Source organism: Mercenaria mercenaria, chromosome 10 (genome assembly GCF_021730395.1).
Source record: "Mercenaria mercenaria strain notata chromosome 10, MADL_Memer_1, whole genome shotgun sequence".
Classification (NCBI taxonomy): domain Eukaryota; kingdom Metazoa; phylum Mollusca; class Bivalvia; order Venerida; family Veneridae; genus Mercenaria; species Mercenaria mercenaria.
This window is the reverse complement of record NC_069370.1, coordinates 49,620,809-49,635,520: the sequence shown is the minus strand read 5'-3', so window position 1 is coordinate 49,635,520 and position 14,712 is coordinate 49,620,809. Positions and strand designations below refer to the sequence as shown.

The window sequence follows — 14,712 nt, the reverse complement described above, 5'->3', positions numbered from 1 at the left end:
TTTTAGAAAATAGGAACGTTGCGCTAAGAGTTTAAGTTAATCTTCAATTATATTTCTATCCATCTTTTCTGTAACATAAAAGATTGAAAGATTTTTATCAAGTTACCGGCTCATTCGAAACTTAAAGGTCTGATAACTTACACTTATTTATGATCTGTAAGTGCTGAAAGCATGTAAGATTTTCACAAGAGGTATTTTTAAGATAAGATTTTTCTGTCCTGGTTTTCCCAGCCAATTAAAAGTTTTAGAATAAGTATAAATTGGTAAGTAATTTTGTCTTAAAATTGTGTGAAGTAAGAACAATAGTATTACAGTTGACATTATTTGCATTGACAATTATATGTGAAGTTGAAAAATTCATTAGATATCACCCCCTAGTGGTAGAGCGCCCGCTTGAGTGCAGGAGGTCGTGGATTTCGATCCCTTGCTGCGTCATACCAAAGACGTAAAAAATGGGACTAGTAGCTTCCTTGCTTAGCGCTCAGCATTAAGAGGATAGTGCTAGGACTGGTCATCCCGGTGTCAGTAAAATATGACCGGATGGGGTATCATGTCACATGTCTACGGTATGATATTCCAGTGAGGCAAATTATAAATTTGGGCATTTGCTCACTGCTACAAGTAGAATCGTATTTTTATTGACAGAAAAATTGTTGAAAAAGACTTAACCCAAACACACACTCTCATTAGATATGCAAGTTTATGAAATTATTATTACTTCCCTTTTGCCCATCTTTGATGGAAATAAAGGAACTTTGAAGCCACATGCAGTTATACATTTTTTTTTACCTCATAGTGTTGAAATATTCCTACATCTGTCAAATGGGAAATGTAAAACTAAAAGTTATATTAAAATGAAAAGAAATAGTCTCTTAAATATTGTCATTTTAAAAGGGAGGTAATTACAACAGTTTATAAAAGTCAGTAAAGCTTATTTACATTTCATCTTCTAACTGAAGCACAAAAATCTGCAAATTCATCACAATTTTACATTGAAAAGTATTCACAGAAATCAGCAAATTTGTCATGAATTTCCATTGCAAGTCTTTCACATTTCAGATCTTTCACATTGCAAATCTCTCACAGAAATTAGCGTAAGTTTGTCATGAATTCACATTGCAAATCATATTACAAAAGCCTACAAATTCATCATGGTCAAGATTCTATAAAATTTTTTATGAAAACATTTGAATATTTGTATCTGAAAAATAAAGTTTTGCACACTTTGTATTTCAGATGAGATTTGAGAGTATACAGGACCTGTCCATGCATGATACAAGCTTACGAACAGGAACAGCAGGTGAATAGCTCCATATTACTTCAATAAATATTCTGTATGCTATAAATATGTAACTTGTATGGGATTTTTATCCATTTTAGTAATGTCTTGGTCTGAGCTTATAAAACTTGAAGTTTGAAGACCAGTCCAGAAACTCTGTCTTCTGATGGCTGTTTTCGAGTACAAAATTGACCAATGACATTGTTGCGTTGTTAGATGGTCTCAAAAACAGAGTTTTATACCCTTAGAGTGTTAAACATAGTTTTCATGAAACTCTTCGGTAGTGGTATCTTCATTAAAGGGTTGGAATGACGGATATGTGTTTACAGCACAAACACGTTTCATTAGTCGTCATAATTTTAGTTTCTTTAAAGTATATTCACTCCAAAGGCAGAGTTTTCCTTGGACCACAAGACAAATGTGGAAATGGCTGTCCTTTTTACACAGGTTATACGCATTTTAAGGGTCATGTTAACATTTGGGAAAAGCATCGTCAAATATTCTTTTTCTTTCAATTAGTCAATTTGAGATTTATAACTTAAAAAAGAATTCAACATTGTATCAGTTAAAAAAACCATTGTCAACAAGGAAGAAAAAATCAAAATATATGTTAATAATCTTCATTGGAGTATAAAATACATTGGATGTATTTAAAGTATGCATAGAGGCATTGGTCCTGCACACCCTTTTAACATGCCCATGTATTTCATACACATATGAAACTTACTATACTGTTAATCATTTCTTAAATAAGTGAAACTCTCTCTAGTTTGAAGTTTGGAATTATATATAACTCATGAAAATGGTAAAAGCACTTATTACATACAATGGTACCGGAAACTTCAATATTTTTTCCATACACTGATGCCTGATTTTTATATCTGGTGTGTGACTATTTAATGTGTGTCATTGCATTAATCCTTTTATTTAGTTCAGTATTGTTAATCTAATTCAGGCTATTGAACAAATTCATAATACTTGCATCACATTTAAAAGTTTAAATATATATGAGCCGTGTCATGAGAAAACCAACATAGTGGGTTTGCGACCAGCATGGATCCAGACCAGCCTGCGCATCCGCGCAGTCTGGTCAGGATCCATGCTGTTCGCTTTCAAAGCCTATTGCAATTAAAGAAACATACGCGCAGTCTGGTCTGGATCCATGCTGGTCGCAAAGCCACTTTGTTGGTTTTCTCATGGCGCGGCTCATATGTAATAAAAAGGTTATTATCTTTGCATTGGGAAATATGCACTCGTTCTTAAGCAGAATGATACTGCGCTCCTAAAGTTGCATAGTATTTCTGCTGCAGAACTTGTGCATATTTCCCGATACAAAGCAAATAACCTATAAAAACTGGACACAGCATTATATTCCAAAAGAAGTTGGATAGGAATTTACACAGAATTTCTTCTATATCATTCTTTGAAACTGTTTGATGTGTTTTATTCAGGTGTTGTATATTTGAGCCGCAACAATGAGAAAACCAGCATAGTGCATTTGTGCCCCGCATGGATCCAAACCAGCCTCCCACATTCGCACAGTCTGGTCAGGACCCCATGGTTTCTCTAATTGCAATAGGCTTTGAAAGTAAACAGCATGCATTAGCGAACATCATGGATCCTGACCAGACTGCGTGGATGCGCAGGCTGGTCTTGATCCATGCTGGTCGCAAATACACTATGTTGGTTTTCTCATGTTGTGGCTCAATTTTAAATGACAGTTGAGCTGTAAAATTGAACATATCATCAGCTTGTTCTGATCTCAATGTTTCTACCCCACCTTTATAATTTGCACATCTTTCTTCATCTTTGTGACCACATTTATGTTTTTTATCAGAAGACATTGCCTGAATTCAGTGATTCTGATTACCTGACAGTGATAGGAAATGGTTAATTAGCTAACAGAAAGGTAAAACATATTAAAAACTAATAGGCAAGGGTAGATATAAGTTTGAATCAAAAATTTGTTAAGAGATGTGTGCGAATTCAATCATATGTAATGAAACTCTGGTATTTTATTTAAAACTGGACACACATTAAAATTTATATGCTAAGAATGAAAAGGTTATTAGATATAAAACCTTCCATATTGATACTAGGTAAAGTAAAAGTTAAATGCATCTTTATTCTATGCAGTAAATTATGTTGCCCTGTTATGGAGCTGAAATTTAAAAAAGAAATTGCTAGAAATTAAAGCCAAATTTTTACAAATCTAACTGTTGTACATGTGTTTTACAGTGAAAAATAGGTATTTATAAGAATGGTAATCTTTGTTATTCAAACTTGTTAAATTTTTCCAAGCATTCTGGACAAGCGATTGCGTAAAATGTTACCGGTTCATGTATGTTTATCTTCTTTTCGTATCGTCTATCTCACTGTAATTTGGATTGTGTAGCTCATTTTATGCTGAAATCACTTCCCAATCAATTTATTTAGCTTTTTTTTGCTTGAGAAAGTTTTCTTTCGATGATACTTCTTAATTACCTAGCTTCTTTCATTTATTTTTCTGGGAAATGTGAATTAAATTTTGGTTTCTAATCGACTGGTAGGGTTATGAATAGTTACGAAAGCACAATACAAAAGATGAAAAAGAAGTGGTAATATGTTTGATCACACTTGTTCAAAATTTCTATTTTAATGTTATTTGTTGTTTCCATGGATACCTCTGTTTACCATTGAATGAAAGAAAACATAGTTCTGAAAACTTCTGGTGCATGTCATTTTTAGTTCATAAATAAATACTCAGTAGAGAAAATTAGGTAGAGATCATGCTGCACTTCTCAACCTTAACATAACTTTAGGAGACAACTAAATCATTAGCACAGCCTCAGCTTTGACAAGAAACAAAACCCTGTTTAATGACATTAGTTGAAATTTTTGTAAACATAGATTTCCTTGCAAAAATACACCAGTAATTAAAACTGTGAGCATGGTAGAAGCACACAAGAAAATATTCTACGAAATCATGATTTAAAAAAAAAATTCTCATTGTGTGAATAGGTAAAAATACTTTTTGATAAATTAAGGTTGATGCTTTATAATCTTTACTACTGCAAATTCGTCATGACCACGCAAATTAAGTTATATTGCCATGATACTTTACAAGATGTCAAGTTCAAGGTCGCAGTAACCTTGAGACTGAAAACAGTTTCTGTTCAATAACTAAATAAAGCTTTTGCCGAAAAAAATGCATTTATAGGGTGATTGCCTGTGGTCTGTAGATGACCCCTATTGTTTTGGGATATAATAGGTCAGAGTTCAAGGACACAGTGACCTTGAGACTGAACACATTTTCCTTTAACACTTGGGTCATAGTCGTCAGACTTCATCAGATGATTACATTTGATCAGTAGATGACTTGTTTTGTTTTTGGGGTCTGCAGGTCAAAGGTCAAGGTAATGATGACCCCAAGACTGAAAACAGTTTTTGCTCAATAACTAAAAACACTTTGGCCTACAGTGTCAACCTGCATAGATGGGATGATTACCAGTGTACAGTAGATGATCTATTGCTTTAGAGGTAGTAGATCAAAGGTCAAGGTCACAATGTCCTTGAGATTAGAACCGTTACAGCCCAAAAACTTTTTTCATAGGATGTTTGCTGTGGTCAGAAAATGGCCCCATGTTGTATTTGGGTCAGTAAGTTAAAAAGTAGTTAAATGTTTTACACAGTGTAGTATATGCCTTTAATAGCACAATTCTAACTTCATTGTACCCATTACATTCACATCCTTAACACATGATAACCACATTTTTGGTAGGCAATATATGCAACAATGGAATTAAAGATCTTACTTTTTTCAGAAAAGTACTTGATTGGCAAGATTATTGAAAATGTTTATGAACAGTTTTAGGGTACAAAATATTATCATGAATGAAATGTTGATATAATTTCATTTTCTGATAAGAAATACAGAAATTTAATAAAAGTCCCTGGTATATCAGGCCATTGAATAACTTGTAGCAATAAGTTAAATGATTGTTAAAAATAAAATATTTTGTCAGTTCAAACATACTTATTAGTGGTCATTACTTTCTAATACATTCTGTGATTTTACACTCGTCCAAGCTTTCTAGATTTGAAACTGCCCTCCCTCAATGGAAAACATAGACTACTTTCTAAGCCTGTGCCTTCCCCCTTTTTCTACTATGCTTTATGTGCAGTTTTTAGTTTTGTAAAGAATCGTTTTAAAGAGACATTTGTACAATTTTTTTTTTTACAATTTTTTTTTTCATTTGTTTTGCAGAAATTTTGTGTATGTTTTTGCTGTGCTAGATAGATATTTTTGAAAATTATAGTGAACCTGTGTTATATGTCACCTGATTTGTGAAATACCACTATGTCTTGGTCTGAAAGTTTTGTTCCACAATTTTCGATTCAATAATGTTAAAAAAAAAGTATTGTAGTTTTCTTGTTAAAAATGTTGAAAGTATCCTTTTCATGTCTTCATTCAAAAATACTGGAAATTCTTATCTCGAATTCAAGAGGAAACAGGGAGACCTGTTTTCTCTCTCCAACCATTTTTATCCAATTAACTTTGCTTTCCCAGTGTAAGACAACATATGTGTGATAAAAAAGAAGCCTTTCTAACAATAGTGTGACTGTATTGTGTTAAACACAGGTTTGACCCATGTAAAAAAACTGTTGGCTTTAATGTGGAAAGACTCATTGTAAGATAAAGCAAAAACATACTGTAAGTTTCAATAAGTTGTAAGTGGCATCGGGGAGTGTGTAAATACTCACTTTACTCTTGAAATTTGGGTTGGGGGTGGAGGCAGGTGTTTTTTATGTACAGTTTAACCTGCCTAAACAGTCACCTGTATTATGCAACAACTTGCCTTTAGCAGCCTTTCAGCTAACTTCCCAGGTTAACTTTTTGTTCTAATTTCAACTGGTCTCAAGCAGCCACTTGCCTTAAGTAACTATGTTGTGTCGCTGCCTTAGCTGGCTGCTTAACACAGGTTTTACTGTATGTAAAAATAGAGTTATTAAATTCTTGGGCATGGTGAATGTTCTTGTCTGGTTGACAAAGGACATTATGTCTTTAAGTCATTAGTCCTCCATCGCTGATGTGATGGGGAAGTTGTCAGTTACTTGTAGAGAACATGTTAAGACAGGTACATGTCTGTCATCGCATAATCTAATTGTGACAAATGGCATTAATTCAAAGTGGCCCCTCTTTCTCTGATCCACGTATCAGCAATCAAATTATAATAACACAAGGTGCAAATCAGATAAAGTGAAAATACAAAAATTCTATTTTACAATGAGTCAGACATTTTCTGTGTGGTTGAATGTATCTTGAAATACAGATATGTTAGAAATAAATTCTGTTTCTAGATGATTTTCTACTCAGGAAGGGCATGTGCAAAGTTCACCTCCTACTTTCATAATATCTTTAAAGGCAGCAGTACAGTGTTCCAAAATGAATGTTACACTTGTTTTGTTTCAAGGACAAAAGTTATTAGATCAGTTGTTTAAAACTTATACCCTTACAAACTTGTTACAGTGTAAAAAAAATCTCAAAGCTAGAAAAACATTGTAAATGATGGACAGTGCTAGTTCTTTAGATAGAAAGCATGAGTTGTTATTTTTGACACTGGATTTTTCTGTGTTTTGTACTCTTGTTTTCTTAGTGTTAGAAAGTGAAGTAGATCAAATTGTTTGACATAATTTACAGAATTGAAAATACAGGGCAGAAAAAATCATATATATTTATTAGTTTATAATACATAAATAAGATTTCACTATTTAATGCAATTAACATAATTCCCTTTAACTATATCTTTTATGTAGTCTTGTAAAATTGTTGCTTTCTGAAATGTATGAATACACTGCTAGTTAGAAGTCTGTTATCACTAGCGCAAAAAAAAAATATGTAACACATTTCTTTTGACACCGAAAATTCATTGTTTCAGTGAAGGAAAAAAAAAATTTCAATTTTTCAGTGACCCCCAAGTTAGCCCTTAGCCCTTTGACAGCAAAATTGAGCGGTGGCATGAAACCCTTACAGACACTCAGAGAGGAACATCAACGTGAACAAAAACCACTCCTGGACACTGACGAGGTAGGGTCTGTATTCAAAATGCTACTTTAGATGTGTATTGATAGACCCTGTAGGGTCTGTTTTCAAAAAGGCTACTTTAGATGTTTATAAATAGATCTTGTAGAGTCTGTATTCAAAAAGGCTACTTTAAATGTGTATAAATAGATCTTGTAGAGTCTGTGTTCAAAAATGCTGCTTCAGATGTGTATAAATAGATATTGTAGGATCTGTATTCAAAAATGCTACTTCTAGATGTGTACAAACAGACACTATAGGGTCTGTATTCAAAATGCTACTTTAGATGTGTATAAATAGATCTTGTAGGATCTGTATTCAAAAATGCTACTTCTAGATGTGTACAAACAGACACTATAGAGTCTGTATTCAAAATGCTACTTTAGATGTGTATAAATAGATCTTGTAGGATATGTTTTCAAAATGCTACTTTAGATGTGTATAAATAGATCTTGTAGGATATGTTTTCAAAATGCTACTTAAGATGTGTATAAATAGATCTTGTAGGATCTGTATTCAAAATGCTACTTTAGATGTGTATAAATAGATATTGTAGAGTCTGTATTCAAAAATGCTACTTCAGTTGTGTATAAATAGATCTTGTAGGATATGTTTTCAAAATGCTACTTAAGATGTGTATAAATAGATCTTGTAGGATCTGTATTCAAAATGCTACTTTAGATGTGTATAAATAGATATTGTAGAGTCTGTATTCAAAAATGCTACTTCAGTTGTGTATAAATAGATCTTGTAGGATCTGTATCCAAAAATGTTACTTTAGATGTATATAGATGGTCTGTATTTAAAATGCTACTTAAAACATGTATAAATGGGTCTTGTAGGATCAGTATTCAAAATGTTACTTTAGATATGTATAAATGGAATTTGTGTGTCTGTATTCAAAAGTGTAGACCTTGTAGGGTTTGTATTCACAATGGCGCTTTAAATGTGTACACATAGACCTTGTAGGGTCTGAATTCATTGCAAATGTGCTACTTTAGGTATGTATTAATTGACCATATAGGGTCTGAATTCTAAAGGTTAATTTAGGTGTGTGTAAATAGAACCTGGTTGGTCTACTTCAGATGTGTATAAATAAAAGATTCAGTAGCAACTACTTTAGATGTGTGTAAATAGACCTTGTAGGGTCAGTATTCAAAACCTTACTTTAGTGGTGTATCAGTAGATTCCATAGGGTCTGTATTCAGAATGCAACTTTAGATGTGTTAAAATAGATTGTGTAGGGTTGTAGGGCTTGTATTCTAAATACCACTTTAGATGTGTATAAATAGATTCTCTAAGGTTTGTATTTAAAATGCTACTTTATGGGTCTATATCTCTAATGTTTATTGATTAACATTTTCATTTTTCTATGAAAAATGCTACTTTGTAAATAATTATGCACAATTTATAAGACTATGACTTTGTAAGGTCAAGATGTTTACATATAAATAATCTTATAGGGGTTGTATTAAAAAATCTACTTAAGATGTTAACAAGACTGCTTTAGATGGGTATGACTGATGTTACTTGATATACATGTAGATTGACATTTTAATACTAATTAAAATTTCCATTTGAATCAAAGAAAATTAAGCTCCCTTAAGACCATTTCAAGAAATGCCATTTATTTTACATTGATTGAATTCCAGGTTTAGAGCAATTCCTTTGATTAGCTGCTTTTAGAGAAATTAACTAATCTCAATTTAGATTGAATTTTAAAACTTCAGCGTGATGTTTGAAAAAATAGCTTGAAATCAAATGAACTTTGTTTCCTTTAAGGAAGATGAAGACAGCCCTGTGAAAACCAGACCAAAACAACCTGATTTTAATTGTTCAGTTCAAAATCTTAACGACTCCAAAACCTCTTTAAGTAACAGTGCTTCAAAACAAGAACTTCTTGAAAATAAACAAGATTTGCTTAGTTTAAAAAAAGAATTGAAAAATTAAAGAAAAGTTTATAGAACCTGACCCAGCAAATGCATCATCAGATGATTTTCAAGATTTTTGAATCTTACGAGAGTCAACAAAGTTCCCAAAAAAATTAGATTCTTGTAAAACCATCAGAAAGGGGTTGATGTGAGAAAATAGGCGAGGGGGGAAAGGTATCATTAATTTCTCATTCTGGAACTTGCGATAGCATTGCTGAGAGTCATGGAAAAGGTTACACACCAAGCATGACCTCCAGTGGTTTGGGTCACAAGCTGTTTCAACCTTTACCTTGTCGTCAGAGGATTCGTTGAGTTTAAGGAGTAATGAGGATTCAGATTTTCATAGAATGTCAAACGACCTGGAATTGAGCATTGCAGTGCGGCGACAGTGATGGAGATGATTCAGCTTTAAAGTCACTCTAGTGCAATAAGGTCAGAGGTCATAGAGGAGGTCGAAGGACAAGTTTTAAAGGCTTTGAATGAAAAGTTCAAGTAATGAAAAATTTAGAAAAATCTTTTAAAGTAGACACCATAATGTTTAAGAGATTACTAACAGTATGAAAATGAAAAGGTGGAGGAAATGTTGAGTGTAATGCTGCAGAAATTTTGATAAAGTTCATGAAATCTGATCTCACAGAGGAAGATGATGATGACAAGGATCTGTTAAACTTCACATAAGTGAAGAAGATCTGAGTGCTGCCAAATAAAGGAGAACTTGCTGATGGAATGCAACAAATCTAAGTCAAGATAATGTGCAATGTTTAAAAAAAAGTGCAAAATTTAGATAAAGAGGGAAAGTGGCTATTAAAGATGAAAGAGTGGAAACTTTGTAGATAACTTTGATGGAGATAAATGTGATAAATATGAAATAGAAAACCAAAACCAAGTTAGAAATGTTCAAGATCAACCAAAGGCAGTGATAGTTCTTCCAATCATCAAGAGGAGCTCTTTATTCTGATAGTGTAGATCCATATAAGTCTTGAGGCAGTGGAAGAACTGGAAAAGTTAGGTGATGAATTTGGCCCTGATTTAAATTTAGAAATTTTTCTCAATGAAAGAAACAACTGATAGTATAAAAGAAAAAAATGAAGAAAAGATAATCATTCTGATTTTAGCTGGACCTAAAACAGGAAGGGGTTAGATGATTAGTAGATACTAAAAAGTGGTTTGAATATGAAGCCCGAAAAAACAAAGTACACCAATTAAAAGGGAAGGGAGAGTGTCTGGAATAAATTCTGAGCCAAACAAAGACCAGTGTCTTGCATTGTTATGTCAGATAATGATTTACTGGAAACATCTCTACAGGAGAAGAGTAAAAGGGAAAAGTCTAGATTTCTCAGATGAGCATTTGTCAGGTAAGTTCTGCCAGTACGTTGATTTTGGTAATAAGTCATGGCTTTTACTTTGGCAAGGAAAGTAACTAACGACACTGGGTGGTTAATGCATTTATGGACACTGGTAGCCATGTTATAAATTTTAAGTTTTTTTCGACATGCTGTGATAAACTTTTTTAGTATGCATTAGTCTTCTTTTGATAAGATACTATAGTCTATCTTATCCTGTTTAAATTTTGTTTATGCCGGTAGTATGAAATTGTGTTTTAAGGTAGTTGTAAAGATGAAATAAAGTGAAGGATAGTAAATGCTTTTCCTCTTGCAAAATGATCTCTTTTCATTATGTTTTTCAAGTAGTGGCAAAATTTATATTGGTTGTTCATAACTATGATAAAAAGTGACAAAAAAGGAAGCATTACATGGTGCAGTGCAACTTGCATCAACCCTTAGCTTGCTGGTGGCAAGTGATTCTGCCTTTGCGACCAGTGCAGACCAAGATCAGCCTGCACATCCGTGCAGTCTGATCATGGTTTGCACTGTTCGCTATTCAGTCAGTAAATTTTTAGTAAACACCCCTTCAAATGATAAATGGTACTGCCCAAATTGGAAGATGGACCAGACCATTATAGAAATTTAGCATGGTAAGGGTTAAGAGATTACTCAAGAGGAAGGCGGAAGTGGTCTCCACACAAAAGGTTTTCTTAATACCATATAAATTTTTTTCTAACAAACCAAAAAATGATATCTTAATGGGAAATGTTGTCTCTTAAGAGTGCCATCTCTCAAGCAGATTTAGTTATAATTCAAAATCATACAATTTTTTTGGCAGGGGCCTGTGCAGCTGGTTGGGTAAGTTGCTGGCTTCAAACCCCTTGCCCCTCTCTGCTGGTTGATTGAAACATGCTTTGCGTGTAGAATTCTTCATTTGAGGAAACCTCCGAAGGTCGGGGGTTCTACAGAGGTGCCTACTTATGCCAGAAACCGTACCTTGAGGGGCAGTCTTGGTTTATCATCAAAAGCTTAAAAAAAATGGGTTTCCACACAGCTTAAAATTGTTGTTGGTATGACTTAAAAACCCAAATAAAAAAAATTTGCGAATGTAAATTTGTGGATTTTAAGAAAATGTCTAAAGAAAGTTTTTGGACTAGATTTTGTGACTTGATCACAGATCCACAAAAATTAGTTCTCATAAATAATGATTTTCCTAAAAGTTTCCATTATGATAATTTTCTGAAAGTGTGTATCTGTTTCTTGCAGAAGACTCTTTGAGTGTGTGTTTCATTTGGTTCCCGGGCAGATCTGGATGATTATCTGAGGTACCAGTGCCATCATGGATTCAACCTGGTGAAAGTGTTATGGTGACAACATCAAAATCAGCCTCTAGGATGACTGTTGTTGTACAGTTTGTTGGAAATGTGGAATTCGCCAGTGGTCCTTGGGTAGGGGTTGAGCTTGATTTACCAGAAGGTTTGTAAATATTTGTTTGAACCTCTGTATAGCAAACTGAGCAAATCAGTGAACACTATACCTTGTCACCTCACCCCTTCTGTCTGTCAATCAGTGAACACTATACCTTGTCACCTCACCCCTTCTGTATGTCAATTAGTGAACACTATACCTTGTCACCTCACCCCTTCTGTATGTCAATTAGTGACATAATCTGGCATCCTGTAATAAATTCTAAAGTACAAGATATTTTTGTACATGAAACTTGGTACATGGATAAATGACAGTATGGAGAATATGCACATCTATAAATTTTATTTCTATGGCAAAAAGTGTGGTTGCTGTGGCAGCTAATAGTAAAAAATGTGACAAAAAGTAGATTCTGTGGTAAGTTATAAAGGACGATATTTTTTTAATGACATTTGAAGTTAATATTGAAAACACACAGTTTATTTATTTTTTCCATTTGTTAATTAGTTCATGCACCTGTTCCATGTATCAGTCATTCACAAATGGTAGATTTTCTTGTAACTTAAAAACTGCATGAGATTTTTTTGTAAAGTCTTGGATGTAAGTAGAAGGCAGTATGTGGAATGTACAGATCATTTTATTTTTATTCTGTCCATTCTTCCATTCTGTCTGTCAATCTGTCAGTCACAAAAGTTAGATCTTTTGTGAACTTTCTAATTACTAGAACTTCTATAAAACCTGTCCTAAAGATGGTAGGTTATTGGGAGAAAATGCAAGTTTTTCTGTTAAATTTCAATACAAAATAAATGTTCTAATGGGAAGCATCTATGACGAATGCTCTTCTCTGGTTAGATACTTTAATTGCTAGGCATTAGACTTTTTAAACAAGTATGTTAAGCTAAAATGTTGTATACAAATAATTTTAGAGCACATCACACATGCTTCAGTGGTTAATATGCACTTATTGCTTTATACGATTCTGTACAGTTTCCTGGTAATGAATTTTGCTTGTGGCTCTTGTCTTCGGAATGGGCTTCGTCTTTATACAGAATTTGACCTCGGTTTCAGTTAATACAGTCAATGTTTAAAAGTGTTTACAAATTACAAGTCTTTTCTTTTTATTTAGAGAATTATGCAGAAGTATTTTTAGTTTGCTTTGTACTCCTTTGTCAGAAAGACTGTTGGTTCCTGATACCTCTGATTAAGTACAATTTTGAAAAAAAAAAGATTGTTTTTCTAATAGTATAGTAAATAGATTTATGAATTTATTTCTCCTTTTCCAGGAAAAAACAATGGCTCTGTAAATGGGATACCTTATTTCCGCTGCCGGCCACGGCACGGACTGTTAGACACGATAAACTCATTATGGATAAGAAACGACGAGGGTCTAGAAAAAGTGCTGCTCATTTGATGAATCGTAAATCTGTTGGACATGGGTCAGGAAATAGTCCATCAACCAAAGGGAGTGCTTCATCCGCCAAGAGAAATAGTTCACCACTACATTTTAAAGAAAGTAAAAAGAGATTTTTTTTTATCAAAAGTAAAAGTAAAAAATAAATATGTGATAGTTCAAAATGTTTCATCTTCTTGCACCTGGCTGAAAAAGGGATACTGCTTATACTTGGTATTTTCCTGTGACATTGGATACCTGGTTGCAGGTTATTAAAATAGAATTGTTGTACAGGAACAGTTGAAAGACATGAAATTTTGAGGAATGAATAATTCATATTAAAGGCAATGGCATAAAGACAAAACTATGTTTTCTTAAGGAGTGATATTGACTTTCCAGCATTGCTAAAATATTTACATCTTTTTTTCTGATATATATAACAAAGCACGTTTCATCTATTTGTACACAGGAATATCAAAAATCTTAAAATAGATATCAATATTCATAGAAGGTCAAGAATTCAATCTTAAGTCTGAGTTTTCTTTGCTAATAATTATTCCTTCTGTTTAACATCAGATTTCCAGTGCTTGGCTAACAATGTGATGGACAGTATTTATTTTATCTGCTGTAAAGTAATTGATATAAGTAGGAAGGCTACATTTCATGTATTTTGCAGTTACATCAGTTCATAAAAATTGCAATTAACAGATGAAATTCCCTCTCTTTTTATCTTTAGAAGTTGAAATAGTGAAATTATGTACCTGCAAATTCGTGTTTTTTGCTAAAAACACAAAATTTCATGCCCACAGAGTAACTTCTGCTGTCTGTATTTTAAGAAGAAAAGTCTATGGACAATATTAGTCAAGCGCAGACACAGTTTTTAGCTTATCTGCAGCTTCTTACGATTTTGCTTCCATCTCTTGGCTGCTGAATAGGAAATAAAAACAGAAATTTACAGCCATTATTTGGGAGGGCGGAATGTTTATGACAAATGTGGACTCTTGCCTCAGTCTTTCTCATTTTCGATTTTGAGACAAGAGTCAGACTGGATGGTAGAGGGGAATTTCATTTGGAACTTTCAGTATGGTCTGTTAAAACTTCTGTCGAATGAACATGATGGTTAAAATCAAATGGAATAGTTATATTTTAGGCCAGAAGGAATTAAAAAATGAAAAAATAATTTGTAATCAGAAAAGTACTTATAGAACATTATATTTAAGATGATGGAAATAATTGGAGTGAAATTATTTTAGGATGAGAAAAGATCATTTTTAGTTTTTTATTGCAAGTAGAATGAAGTT

The 14,712-nt window shown here is 33.2% G+C and overlaps 2 protein-coding genes across 2 annotated transcripts; both read left to right on the top strand.

Moving 5' to 3' along the window:
* The first annotated feature begins 920 nt into the window (after positions 1-920).
* LOC128546410 (uncharacterized) lies at positions 921-9,949 on the top strand. The gene is made up of 4 exons (XM_053516905.1): positions 921-1,300; positions 7,228-7,346; positions 9,123-9,213; positions 9,843-9,949. The coding sequence occupies exons 1-4, from the start codon at positions 1,237-1,239 to the stop codon at positions 9,947-9,949; spliced, it is 381 nt and encodes a 126-aa protein (XP_053372880.1). The 5' UTR covers positions 921-1,236.
* Positions 9,950-11,916: 1,967 nt separating this feature from the next.
* LOC128559919 (tubulin-specific chaperone B-like) lies at positions 11,917-13,500 on the top strand. The gene is made up of 2 exons (XM_053553052.1): positions 11,917-12,072; positions 13,305-13,500. The coding sequence occupies exons 1-2, from the start codon at positions 11,961-11,963 to the stop codon at positions 13,430-13,432; spliced, it is 240 nt and encodes a 79-aa protein (XP_053409027.1). The 5' UTR covers positions 11,917-11,960; the 3' UTR covers positions 13,433-13,500.
* Positions 13,501-14,712: the final 1,212 nt, after the last annotated feature.

Coding starts and splice junctions, on each gene's coding strand:
- LOC128546410 (XM_053516905.1), top strand. CDS start 1,237: ATGAGATTTGAGAGTATACAGGACCTGTCCATGCATGATACAAGCTTA. Junction 1,301..7,227: donor CTTACGAACAGGAACAGCAG/GTGAATAGCTCC, acceptor TCAATTTTTCAG/TGACCCCCAAGTTAGCCCTT. Junction 7,347..9,122: donor CACTCCTGGACACTGACGAG/GTAGGGTCTGTA, acceptor GTTTCCTTTAAG/GAAGATGAAGACAGCCCTGT.
- LOC128559919 (XM_053553052.1), top strand. CDS start 11,961: ATGGTGACAACATCAAAATCAGCCTCTAGGATGACTGTTGTTGTACAG. Junction 12,073..13,304: donor TGAGCTTGATTTACCAGAAG/GTTTGTAAATAT, acceptor CTCCTTTTCCAG/GAAAAAACAATGGCTCTGTA.